Below are 14,028 nucleotides of genomic sequence, written 5' to 3' on the forward strand. Positions count from 1 at the left end.
GACAGGCAGTCATAGCCTTTCATATATACAAAGCCATCAAGTTGAAAAATATTATTTTCTAAATTATATGTCATAAAACTGCTTATCAGTTCATTAGACCATTATCCTAAAACTTTCCAAACCATTTAATATTTTTTAAAAGTTATTCTTTTTTGTTTGATGTGTCTGCCAGAAGCTGACACAGGGAGCTACTCTGAACTTTTCCAGTGACTTCCACCATTACATTGATAGACGTGCCGTCTTAGGGGTCCAGCATTTTGTTGTAACAAGAGGATAATCATGTGAAGTGCCCCTCTGCAGTGGGTGGTAGCATTTGGATATCGACCCCTCCCACGTGGGTCCTTAGAGTACCTACCTCATCCCTAATTACTCCCGAGGAGTAGTTCAGTGACTCAGGTAGCCCTCCTGCCATCTCTGCTTCTGCCCTGGTCTGCCCAGTGGTTGTTTTTGACCCAGTTACACTCCAGTATCAGCATTACCAAGCAGTATCACTAGGTGACTTAGTGTTTCAATGCAAAGACAATTTCTGTAGATGAGTCAGTACAGAAGCACTCCAAAACTAACCAATATGACTCTACCTAAGTGCATGCCAACTGAATTATCAACTTTGCCTTAAATTTTGATAGAGGGCAAAGAAAAATCATACATGATGGAACACTAACCACTGGAAAGCCTGGAGACTAATTCAGTTCTCAAAACCTCAGAAGTGACCTAATCCAGCTTGGGAGGACTACTGACATAAATGCAGAGAATGAGAGGGCATCACACAAAGTCATCAGGAACAAAGGTGCGGGCCCTGCTCCAGTCCAGCTTTTTACTTCTTAGGGCATGATACCTCTAATTGGCTTTAATAAGAGTGTGTTGAGCCAAAATCTGTAGGCTGCCATTCTCTGTAGAGAAGGTGGGGAAGGAAAAGAAGGAAGAAAAACCAGGAAGCAAACAGACAAGAAGTTGGTGGGATTCTTTCCCTTTTATCTGACACTTGTCTGCTGACAAAAGAAAACCAAGAGTGTGGAACTTGCTAGATAAGGAGCCAAACATCCTTTAGATTGCCAACATGAGCATCATTCTTTCTGTTGCCAGTGTCCTATTTACATGAAGTATCCACCACTTTGAAAACAATCTCATACATCATGCAGACTCCAAAGCCAATGTTTGTGCTGCTGTTCCTAAAGTTGCTTAAGGAAAAAGCAGTTTCTGTTGCCCTAGATACGCAGGGCTTTAGGCTGCAGTTGGAGAAATTAAATGTTCAAGGCCTTCGGCGCTTCCAGTTCTATTTGGAAAAGGACACAGACCTGGCATTTGCTCCCCATTAAACTTACCGAACCTTGACAAACCAGAGAGGCCAAGAATTAGTCTGCCACTGGCCAAGGCTGGGCTTTCCAAAACCGATAACGACAATAGAAACAATAACCCTGCCATTTATAATCTTCAATGTGACTCTGTCAAACTTTAACCCAAAAGGACCTCACAATCTGAAGAGAATCTCAAAATTTGTTTTATAGAAAAAGGAAATGTTTAACCAGAATATCTTCTTTTGCTGCCTCTTTCCTGAAATTGCCCTCTTACCTACAAAACAAAATGTGAATGTGTCTCACCTCACCCTGACTCTGTTGGGGAAGTGGACAGAGGTGACATTCAGGGACTGGAAGAGTAAGTGGCTATGAGGTCAGAGGTGTACCACTGGCCTTAGGTCAAGCCTTGGTATTCTAATCCGCTGGAATGTCAACACAGTGAAGTAACACCAGTACAGTCTCTTTGACCTTGACAACCTCTAACCTCCATTCATTTGCACAAACAACAAAATTAAGCAGTAGAGGGACTTTCCCACTCTATGGCCTAAGAAACAACCAGAATCATGATGTGGAAAACATTTGATCTCCTCTAGTAATGGATGTCATCAACTGGTTTGTGTGATTATTCTCTATTTGGAAGTGGAAAGTACTTAGATATTTTGAAAACCAAGTACAGAATTCCTAATTTCTAGTCATCCATTTCGAAAACTTCACCCACAATGCATGACAATTCTAATCATGTCCCATTTGTTGGGAGTCAAAATTTATCTCCCATCCCATACATTTATAGCATTAAGTTCAGCCACAATAATAGCTCTGTAAGTTAATCAATCCAGTTTGAAAGACATCACAAACAAGGACAGTCTCAGCAGTCAGTGGTGAATGCAGGCTGGCTAGAGAGGATAGTGAGACCAGCATCCTCTAACTCTGCTAAGCCATTCATCATCTAACACTCATCCTGCTGCTCTGGAACTTGGCAAGCAGGCTTCCACCTTCCCTCTGTCTTGTGTATCTAAAGACAGGAGACAAAATAGAAGGGAAACTGCCAAAGCAGAGAGATGAAGGGCTAAAAAAGTGGACAATCCATTAATAGAAACCTCCTGGGGCAGGAATCACTGTGGCAAATTCTTCTTTGGAGACTCTAATTCTTTAGGGGGTGGGGTCTGTCAACCTTGTATGTACTCAGTCACCACAAATAATATCCTTGGAGTGGAAATCCCAGGTGTATATAGTTTACTCTCCTTCCAGTGCCTCATTTTTTCCAAACTTTTTCTTCCCTCCATGTGGTTGCCCAGACCAATTCATGTGCTTATTGGCATGTTATGAAACATGGAAACAATTAGAGACCACATTCTAGGGTACAAGAATGACTTGCTCCAGAATCAATGAACTACACAGAACTTGAGAGGATTTGGCAATACAGATGGAAACTGTGGAATGAAACCCACTAACAGTATTTTCTATCACATGGTCCATTCTACAACAGCTTTAAATGGGTCTTAAATTGATCTATGTGTTTCAGGCAGTGATCATATTTTACCTTCAAAATCTCTAGATTTTAGACTTATTTTTTAAATTTCTTTATATACTGTAGTGAAACACACTCCACTTATACTTCTCAGGGTTGAGAACTGAACATGTACACCATACAACAGTCTCAGTTAAACTGATGATTCTTTCAAGGCCACAATGGAGGGAGAGTGATGGCCTTTGAAAGACAAAGAACTTAAGTTTTCAAATGACCACCTTAGGTCCTCAATTGCACTTCACCTTTGTGAGGGCTTCTTTAGCAATTTCAGTGTTAAGAATTGTCAGTTTCCTAGAAAGAGACCATTGAAACTTCAAGCAAATGCTATTGAACCTAGCAGGCTTTATGTCTCAGTTAGATGTTATAATGCAGCAAAGATTACAGCAATGTTGACAAACCTCAGGCAGGAAGTGAGCCAGATCAAGATAAAGCAGACAGGTTTTAAGGGGAGAATTTCTTAGCACCATAAAATAAGTAAGAAAGTAGGGTGGGAAGGGAATGCAAAACTGAACTGAAAGAATATGTGGTGTCAAGAAAATATTATCTTTAGTGACAATCATCATACATGTAGCCCATTTCTATATTACTCATGATTTCTCATTGTACTGCTTGAGATATGGTTGCAGCAAAAGTAGCAACCAGAATGTCTTATTTTGGTCTACTTGCAGACAAACAAGTTCCTGTGCCAGGACCCACATTCTGGAGACTGAGTCCAGGGGGACAAGCAAGTATAAAAGAATCCCATGGTCTGTGCTCCACTTTCTTCTTGACCAAAATGCATGGACATGCTTGTACTGGGAAGAGCGGGTAGAATTAGCCATGTGCAGTGGCTCTTTGAGGCTGGTTGAGATTCACTGTTGACCCCAAAGGAAAAAAAAAAAATCATTTCATTTGGGAACAAAAACAATTATTCTGAGGCCAGCTTTAGAGGTAAACTGAAATTGTGATAGTAAAGCGACCAACCTCTGCCAAATATTAACAGCTGATACTCATACAGCCACCTTGCCACATTCATTATCTCAGTCAATGCTCATGCAACTTTTCTGTGTAATCCAAAAAGGAGAAATGAGAGTTTCAGGAGTCAGGTAATAACCTCATTGTTATATAGCTGCAAGAGTTCCAATCTGAGCCAAGACATTTGACTTTAAAGCACCCCTGCTTGGAACTATGCTCATTCCTGAACATGCCCTTCTCTCTAATGGCGGTGTCCCTGTGCAGCCTTCCATAACACCATGCTGCCTTCCCTTTCTTTTTCTTCTCTATTCCTCACCCCATATCTATAGTCAGCAGGTATCCTGCATACTTCTAACTCATAAAAGTGTTAATAAACATACCTTTTCATATACCATGGGGGTGAATATTATTTTGAGAACCTGAGCCTTAATTTACATAATAAAACTTCAGGCATCAGTCACTGGAACGATGATTTGTTTAAACTACGTGGACCACCTCCCTTTATGAGGGAGACTACGGGCAGTTTCTGCATAGAGCCAGGCAGGTTCAAATGCCTGCTTTGAAGTTGGCGGCTGGGAATTGAGAATTCGTTTGGGTTCCCAGGTCAGCCCACACAACCCATAACATTCCTAGAATATGGAGCTATATATTTCAGTAACAACTAACCACTATTTATAACACTGTTTTTATAGTGCAATTCAATCCAAGTTCTTGTTTGAGAGTCCAGAAATGCCTTCTTCTTTCTTTATGTTACTTTAGGGGAAAAAGTAACTGGACAGGGAAAGGGTGAGGCAGGAGGGTGTGATAGGGGAAGGTAGAAGAGCACATGAGACACTTGGAGGCCCCATTACTTTGTTTAGTCTCCTGGTGACATTTGGACACTTCTTCCCAAGTGTTCTAGAATGGAGAACAAAGAGCTTGCTCATGTCAGGGGTCAGGGCTCATTTGTATCTTCAGATTGATGATGACCGAGACTCCCCAACTGCCTGCCGGCTTATGCAGGTCATCTCAAGTTTGGGTACAGGCTGAACCACCACAGAATAAAAATCACAAGACAGCATTTTAATTGGCCTCCTTAGGCCATTTAACAAAGAAGAAAGCTAACTTGCAAGAGCAAAGAGTAATTAATGAAGGGAGCAAACAAAGGTTCATTTAGTAACTTCCAAATAAGTTCCTCTTTCGGAGGGGGTGGAAAAGGTAGTCTGCAACAGAAAGATAAACTGAAGGTATTTAAGTCACAATGCCTTCCGCCAAGAACTGCTCATTACCATCAGATGTTGCAGTGGCAGTAGGGCCAGTCAGAACTAACTTTATTATTAGAAGCAATTAGGGAGAAAAGGGGGCAGAATTTCATTTGGTTATTTCAAAACAAGTTTCTGTGCACAGTTTAATGAAGGCCTGCAGTGTCAAGATAAAATGTGTGTTTTACTGAAAACAGCTTTTGCAAATGACTGCTTGTTACCAGCTGGTATCTCCAGGCAGAGCAGACTGGGTAGGTTGGATTTACATACATGCTGTAATAGAATAGTTCAGCTGTCTCAGCTTAACAGAAGAGTCACTAGGCAGTGTGGCCTGATGGTGAAGAATGTGTTCTGGAGCCAGAGTGTTTGTCTTCAGTTCATATCTCTGAACCTGTTAGTTGAATGACCTTGGGTGACCTTTTATAATTTTCTGGGCCTTAGTGTAGTTGTATGTAAAACAGACTTCAAACTAGTGTTTATCTCAGTTTTTATGAAATATCTATGCACTTAACATGTTAGATGTTGTTAAAAATCATTAACAATTATATTCAAGGATCATTTGGGTCAAGGGTTGTTTTTAAAGAAACCACTGGCTATATAGGCCCTGAGTACAAATCAATAATGAATTCATTTACATTTTTTGATTGAGTTTTCATTGGAAACATGAAATAAATATAGGCCATTTTTATATAAGTTCAGTTCAGACAGTATTTGAAAACTCTGAAATTGTGAAAAGACTACATTGCTTTTTAGGTTTATTAAACCAGCCCTGTACCACACCTCTTGATTTTCCACCTTTAAGGTAACAGTTGCAGCTTTTTAATATTTTCTTATGTGTGAACTTTTCCCTTATCAATCTCCTGGGCAGCATTTAACTCATCCCTTGTATATAAACGTGAGCTAAGAGTCACTGCCACATGTTGAGCTTAAGTAATCTGAACTGTCAAGTGGGGGAATTGGGCTTTGGCTTCCTTCTAAGTGTGCTTTTTGAGACTACTGTAACCATAGAGACCGAGATCTCACCCGCAGCCCAAACCCCACCTTGATCAACCCCAACTTTCAGTGGCACATGTGCAGTCCTCAGTAATTTTTCAGAGATCCCTTCCTTCAATTCTCAAGGCTAAAGATTTTCATCAGACAGCAACAAAATTTGCACATGCAGAGGGGAGCATGGCACACTGCATGTGTATTATGTCTTGGTTTTCCAAATCAACAGCATTTAACCAATGTACATGCACCCTAATATTGGACCCATATGATTAATAAAACTTATTTTGTGAATCTTAACAAGCAATGACTTGCTGTTAAAAATCTATTCCTTTTGGAAAAATCTAAACTAGCAAAATGCCCTCAACACATTTATGTGTATTCTTGGCCGTGTGTTTAGCCACATCATTTTTCTGGCTGTCCTGAATTAATTTTTGCTAATTTGAATAATTTAAGTAAGAGCCTCTTTTACAAAGATTTTTAGATTTAGATTGTGAGAAAGGAACTTGAAAATTTTGGGAAGTACATATTAGTGGGATTCTCCCCAAAGCCTCTGGGTTCTTGTTTGATGTGGGTTTTAAGAAGAGCTTCAAACCAAGCTGTCTATGATCTTGAAGGCTACTTCTTCCCTTTTAGCAACCACAAACATCCTAACATGGTAGAATTTTCTTTTTGAAAAAACCCAGATGAGTTTTAAAAGAAGAACTTAATCAGAGTTGTTGATGCCCATTCACAAGTGGTATCTCCCAGAAAACGTTCAACCTTAGTTGCAGGTTGGATTCTGAACAGAATAAAACAGGCAATACAGAAGCTCTTGGAGGGAAGATTCTGAGGAGGTGCACAACTTGTTCTTACCCTGGATCTTTCTTCTAGTTTTGTCATCATGACAACTGTGGCACTCCGCTGCTCCCATATCATTCTCCAAAAGTCCCCAAATGTTTCAGGAAGGGATCCCTGTGTGGCGATGTAGGCATTTTGCTTCCTATAGCCATCTATGTAGTTGGCATTCACATAGTCACTTCCTGGGATGCCTGTAAAACAAAGAATGTTATTCAACTAGGTGAACTATGGCTAGAGGGAAGGGCCTGGGCATCAACTAATGGCAATGCTACCTTAGTGCTCCATATTATTCTAGAGAAGTCACAATATATTGAAGTTTGGGTTTTAAGCACGATTAAAACTAGGTCTTTCCGGGGCCATCATGTTAAAAAATGCAATGTTCAAGGTGTCAAGTGTTTATAATATGGCAAGGTAGATTACCAAAGAATGAAAAATACAATAGATGGCCCATAGAATGCTTTTTCTCATTCTCAAAAAGAATGCTTTTCTTTTTGCCCAAGCAAAAAGTAGTTTGCAGCCACATGCCTATAATCCTAGCTCCTGTGGAGGCTGAGAAAGAATTGAAAGTTTAAGGACATTCTCAGCAACTTAACAAGACTGTCTCAAACAATATAGGACTGGTGATATAGCTCAGTGGTAGATACCACTAGGTCCAATCTCCAGTACAATCAATACAAAACAAAAAAAGTTCACAAAGGATAATAAAAATTCTGGTCATACTTTTTACTCATGTTCTTTCCCATTTGCACACAAAAATTAAATAAAGGAATGTCTGAGTCTGAGAATGCAAAAATAGGGTGGAACATGTCATAGTAACAAACAATTTGCTACCGATTTAGCTAAGAGGTAACTCATATATCAACTTCTAATCCTCAAAGCAATATGCAGAAAGTTCTGACATGATCATCCTGTCACAAAGGAGGAAAGAGGTACATACAGTTTAAAAAAACAAACTTGGGAAAGTTGCCTATGTTGGTGAAGTCAGGTTTAATCACAGGCAGTTCATTCACTTGTCTAACTCAAACCTCTGGTGGGTACTGCTTCTCATTTAAATCTCGTGGGCTGTTAGAAAAGAGCACATGAACCCCTCTTATGACAACTGCCTCCTAATTGACTCACTTCTACTTCTGTCCTTCTCTATCTAACATGAGAGCAATTTTTAAAAATATACTTGAGATACTGTAACTTCTTTTCCTCGAACCCAACAATAGCTTTCCCTTATACTCCAAATAAAATCCAAACTCTCAACACTGCCTACAGCACCCTGTGCTTCTCCAGACGCATCTCATTCCACTCCCCTTCTGAACGCTAGACCCTGACCTGCTTCAGTTGTCAGAAAACATCACTTTCCCACCTTAGCACCGTCTACACCCTACAACACTCTCTCTTCCCATTCTCAAGTAGCCTCCACCCAGCCCTGCCCTGAGCCCCAGGGACCTCAGAATCCCATGATAACCCTTCTTGCTACCATTTCAGGTAATGAATCCTAAACTGTCGGTTAACTTGCTTACTGCCTGTTTGATCACTGCACCATATCTCTTTTATTCATCTTTGCTACCTCTCATGACGAAAACTAACAACTTGCCCAGGTTCAACATTTAGCAAACAGATACCTGTACTTAAAGGCATATGTTCTGGTTTGAATTCTAACTTTTCTTCAGCACAATGCCTTTAAGAGGGATATAGGCAAATGTGGGCTGCTTCTATAGAGAGTGACCAGAATTATTAAGGAAATCAAAATATTCGATATGAGAAAGGAATACACATGAAAACAACAAGGGAAAAGTTAGGAGTTGGGGATGAGAGCAGCCAGACATCAAAATGTAGGTTTAGATGTACTCTGTGGAGTCTCAAGTTTTCAATTGTGGAGGATACAACTACAGAGGAAGGAGTTTCACCTCCAACAAAGCATTTTCAAATAATCGGGGGCGGGGAGGGAAGGGGGCTGAGTTTCCTAGGGAGGTAATATCTTGCCTGTTCCCTGAAAAACAGTAAGAACTTCCCAGGAATATCAGCATATTATGGGAGGAAGCCTAGAACTTGTACTTGGTTCTTTCTAGCCCTGGGAAAATACGAGTGCTAGAATTATGGAAAAATATTTTTTTCTTTATAATGGAACATATGTTCCCAAGCTAAAAATTGTTGTATTTCACTGATTGCCACTTGCAATTACTTTGACTGCTTTTCTGATTCCAGTTGTAAAACTGATCCTCTCAAGAAAAGTAATGAAAGTCAGATGGAAACTACTGCCTTCTGAGATGAACACGTGGATATGGAATACCACCAGCATTAGCTGAAAAGCCTTTTGAGCATAAACCGAAATGCACGGTTGGTTGTAACATTATTCATCAATTATAGCTACTCAAGAAGCAGTTGGGTTTCTGGCAGCCCTTTGTTGATAAAGATCCTGTTCCTCCCCGACACCAAATTACTGTAGATTCAAAGGACAGTTTAAATAAAATCCTCAGGTTACAGCCCCTGGAAAGTGCGCACATCTCACATGTCCACAGGATTTGATTCTGAGCCAAGAATGAATCCACTTTAGAACACAGGAAAATCCCACTTTCAGTATTTTAGTTTTGCAGTTAACAACACTAAAGAATTGATTTAAAAAGAGCAAAAAAGGTTCCTGGCTAAGGGCATCACTCAGCTGCCAATATACAGAAAACTTTTTTCCAAGAAAATTCAGAATGGAGAAATGTGGGTTAAATGACTCAGAAAATACATCAATTGGGCACAGTGCCCATTTCCCCCTTATCAAGGATATCAAAAGTCTCTGAAAAATGCATCTGGGGCTGACGAGGAGGTGTGCATGAGACTCATCTCTAAAGGAAGGAAATCAAACCCAACCAATCCTCTCTGCATATATTTGTATCACTTATTATGTAATGAATTTTGTTTTGATGTGCTGTTAAAGTTTGAATAAAATTTTTTGAAGGGGGAAAGGTTGATACTTCTCATGGTTAAGAATCCAAAAGTTCAACCCGAAGACAACTAGGCACCTGGGATCAATACTGTATCTCCCAATGCTTTAAGAATTTAGGACTTGATATTTTGATAGGAAGAAAATTTGAAATAAAAAATTCAATACCCAGTGGAGCTAATTATTAGGCTAATGTTTACATCCTGAAAATAATGCTGAAGCTCCACTTAATTTTGGCACTTGTGTATAAGGAGATAAGACCTAGCACGAAAGTCTTCTTCTGGCAAAAAGACAGTTAAATTTGCTCCCATGGTCCTTTGCAATGTGGAGATGTGAGAGATGGCTTGCATTTGCAATGTGGAGATGCGAGAGATGGCTCGAAGATCTATTGACTCCTGTATCCATACAACCCAACATAACAAGCTGTGCAGAAAGACGAATGAGAAAATATTTTAAGAGGGGTGGTGGCTTGTCCTTCTAAAAATATTAACCCCAGATTGGAAGCTAAAGTTAAACAGCAGTCTGTTTCCAGTAGATGAGACCCCAGTTTTCAACGTGACATATTTAGAAAAGTTTTTTGACAAACCTTGTGAAAATACACAATATGCTGGCTTTCTAAATGTTTTGGTGCCACAAAATGCTTTCTCAGATTCTTGATGAGGATGCCTTTTGCTGGGAGGCTGGATCAACACAATTATTTCCCTTTTTGGGGGGTGACCTTCTCCAAGCAATGCCTATTTGTTTATTTAATTTTCAATTCCCTGCTTTCTCAAGAAAATGATTTGCATCTGCTAATGCAACACTAATCAGAGTGTACTCCTAATATAAGAAAAGTGTGTGAGAATTAATTGAACTGCTCCAGGGCTCTGATAGACGGAGCCTAACTTGAAATACAGTGCTGAAAGAATACAGAATTACAATAATTTAGCTGATTGCCTTTCTTTCTTGGAGTCAAGGAGACCTTCTTCTAATACTCTACTAACAGTGCTTGGCTTGGAATTTTTTTTTTCTTATTGTCTTCAGCAGGAGGAATTATAAAGCAACAGGGATATGACAAAGGTGTTTGCTTTCTGCTAGTCACAGTCATAATCTGAGGATAGACTGGCCCCACTATTGGATCAGTCTCCTGAAGTCTGTTGGTCTTAATGTCATGTTCAAAAAGAGCAGCTTAGATCCAAAACCTGTTCATTTCTTTGGCTTGACTGCATTTATAAGTAGTCATGATTTCATATGTATTGCTTTATGTATATTCTCTAATAATAGTCATGTAACTTTCAACACCGTAAATGTTTATCATTCTAGTCTATCTAAGGCTGGACTAATTGCACGTTATATCAATATGACCCATTCCTGCATTTCATCAGTTAATGGACTGTTCATTCTTGTGGCACATTAAACCATGACTGACATGCTTTACTCTGAGTCTGTGTGTTGGGCTAGCTAAACTTGGAGCTGTAAACTCAAGCTTTTAAAACTAACAGAGCCAGTGATGAGGTGATGGCTGGGTAGAGCTGTGCTCTGATGTTCTTCACGCACAGCAAACACCTATTCAAGCAGAATTAGGCAAGTTGTGGGCTCCCCTTTTATTTGTTGGCAATTGCTAGTTACAATTTTCAGTGGAAAAAAGCTTTGTCATGGACTTTTGACTTAACCATTCTCTCAGTGGTCTGCCAAACTTTGGAAACTTTAACATGAGTTCAGGTATAAGGACAACACCCATTTTCTTCTTCCAAACATAAGCTTAGAGGTCAGGAACCCCATGATATTGTTTCTACATGTGTTTGAATTACTGCCAGGAAAGGGACTCCTAGGAAATATAAATGTATTCTGCTTGAAAGCGTATTTGTGATGAAGAATTTGTTATTGAAGAACGTTTTAAAATCTTTGAAAGCATGTTACCATGTCAAAGGATATGCCATCTGAGTTGTTTTGTCAAGTCAGAGTAAAAATGAAGTTTTTTCCTATTACTCTGAGGAGGACTAATTGTTATTCAAGTTGCTATGGATTAGATATTTGGGACAGAAGATAATTTGACCTGAAAAGATTTGTTAAAAAAAAAATGTTTGCCATTATAAAAGGTTTATAATAAATCCTTATGCCTTCATGGTAGGTAAAAATTAGTCTGTCCCAAAATAGTACATAAATTATTTTTTTAATGTGAAATTAAGTAACCATGAGAGGAATCTTCACACTTTTGAATTGCACCATGTAGGGAAAATCCTGTGTGCATTTTAGGGTCCTGGGACAATCCTAAACACTTGCTAAGAATTTAGAAGTTGATCAAGAAACTGGGACCTCTGTCCAGGACTGCTAGGAGTTTGCTCTTTGACATTTAACCACTCAATTTGCCCAGACCAGTGACTGCTTATTTGCTAAAGAAGGCATACTGGACAAATGGACTCCTCAAATCCTTTTGAGTTCTAAAATAAGATGCCTCTCCGTAGTATTCTTAATGTGCGTGGATTTGGAAATTTCTGTTAAGTTATTTTAAGATAAATAGAGTCTTTGTATCTCTCAGATTAGGCAGGAACACAGTCTGATGCTCTTTCAAGCTGATTCCTATCGTTTCTGCCTCTGATGTGCTGTGATGAGAGCTTTCAGAGAGATTGATCCTTCAAATCTTGATTGGAACCTGGTGGGTAAAAACTCAACAATTTAGAAAACAAGAGGAAATGGTGGTAAGAGGCTGGTAGGAGGCCTGCTTATGGAAAGAAGTCCTCCTTGGCATTCAGGAGGTGAGAATGAGTCCAAGGCAGTCTTGGAGGGAAGGCGGAATCCATCATGGCTATAGTGGCAAACTGACTGCACTGCAGACATGGAGGGGGTGCTCCCCTGAATGGCTTACTGGGTTCCACCTTACACCATGGCTGATAAACCTAGGCACATTTATTTCCTTTAAGTTCTACAAATCCTTAATGAGGTGAAGTTTGTGTCCAAAAGAAACTGTTCTTTGGTAAATCAGTTTATTTCCTGTTGTAAGACAGAAGGACTTGTGACCCAAATCAACACAAAAGCCACCTTTCATTTAGTAACTCACATCTCCTCCTCCCCAATACGCACACACAAAAAACCCCTAACAACAATGAATGGCTGGTTAAGATCTAGATTGCAATTTTTATAACCCATAATGCAGAAGAAATTTACTTTGCTGATAACAGCTAACTCAGAAAACAGAAAATAGAAAAACAAAATTCAATAATAATTTACGAGTAAATTAATTTAATTTCAAAAGATTCAGGCCTTCTTTCCCTTTCCTTGCAACACGGCGGTCACCCATGGTTGCATCAGAATTGACAAAATGAAAGATTTTCTTTGCAACACACTAGAGAAAACAAACCTTTCTCACAAAGACACGGTGCTGCAGTATCCCCTGATGTAACTGCAATTTAGCGAATTAGCCTCCCTGTTTCTATAGAATGCACAGCAATTTTTACAAAAGCATGCCTTGCTCTGTGGGCATGTAGCTCATTACAGTGAGTTCATGGGGGAATGGATAACATTCAAAGCACAGGTGAACTCAACCTGTACCTTCTCACTGTTCTGTGTCCTTCTCTGTTTGATTTTCTATACCTCTGTACTGCTGAGGTCGCTGGCTTTGAGGATGGACACAGGTAAGGAGGTGGGTAAATGAACTGTCTATGAATACTCAGCAAGATTAGTTATACATGTTGGAGGATTATGAGCATCTGTGATAGAAGGAACTCATTTCTTGTTAGGACTCACTTTTTCTTTCTTTCTTTTTTTTTTTTTTTTTTTAAAAAAAAAAAAAAAAAAAACAACTTTGAGCCAATGTAGCATACCTTTTATCCATATCGGAGTTGTGGCCCAATTAGCTTATATGAATAAGGATGCTGTTATTACAGCAATAAGATAGAAACATTCGTGGGATATGCTTATAGGAGCTGTGTCTATAGGAAACACTCAGATCCTCAGTCTTTTCATCACTAACATATAAAACGTCATCATCATCATCACATCCTCTTCATGAGAATCTTCATGAGAATCAAGAGTCAATGCATTTGAAATTTCTGGATATTATTGTTATGACTGATGTAATAAGCAGAAGTGAAATAAACCCACTCATTCCTAAATACTCTATTGATGAAGAGTAATTCTAAATCTGGAAGACTCCTTTCCAGCTTCTATATTTAAAAAAGAAAAATTAGCAGAGCAGACAAAATTAATTATTTTATAGCTTTCCAGCAATCTACAAGCTGTGCATGTATTCAAATAGAGCCATATCACAGATGATGTAGGTTT

At 39.3% G+C, this 14,028-nt stretch overlaps 1 protein-coding gene across 3 annotated transcripts in view; it reads right to left on the minus strand.

The window, feature by feature from the left end:
* Positions 1-14,028, minus strand: part of PTPRD (protein tyrosine phosphatase receptor type D) — a gene marked incomplete at its 5' end in the record, with an annotated part of 242,588 nt that overhangs the window by 49,870 nt on the left and 178,690 nt on the right. For all 3 annotated transcript variants that reach the window (XM_079112996.1, XM_079112995.1, XM_079112994.1), the window contains one exon: positions 6,861-7,036. In XM_079112996.1, the coding sequence (XP_078969122.1) occupies positions 6,861-7,036 (176 nt within the window). The remainder of the gene's footprint in view (positions 1-6,860; positions 7,037-14,028) is intronic.

Source organism: Sciurus vulgaris, assembly GCF_902686455.1.
Source record: "Sciurus vulgaris genome assembly, chromosome: 15".
Classification (NCBI taxonomy): Eukaryota; Metazoa; Chordata; class Mammalia; order Rodentia; family Sciuridae; genus Sciurus; species Sciurus vulgaris.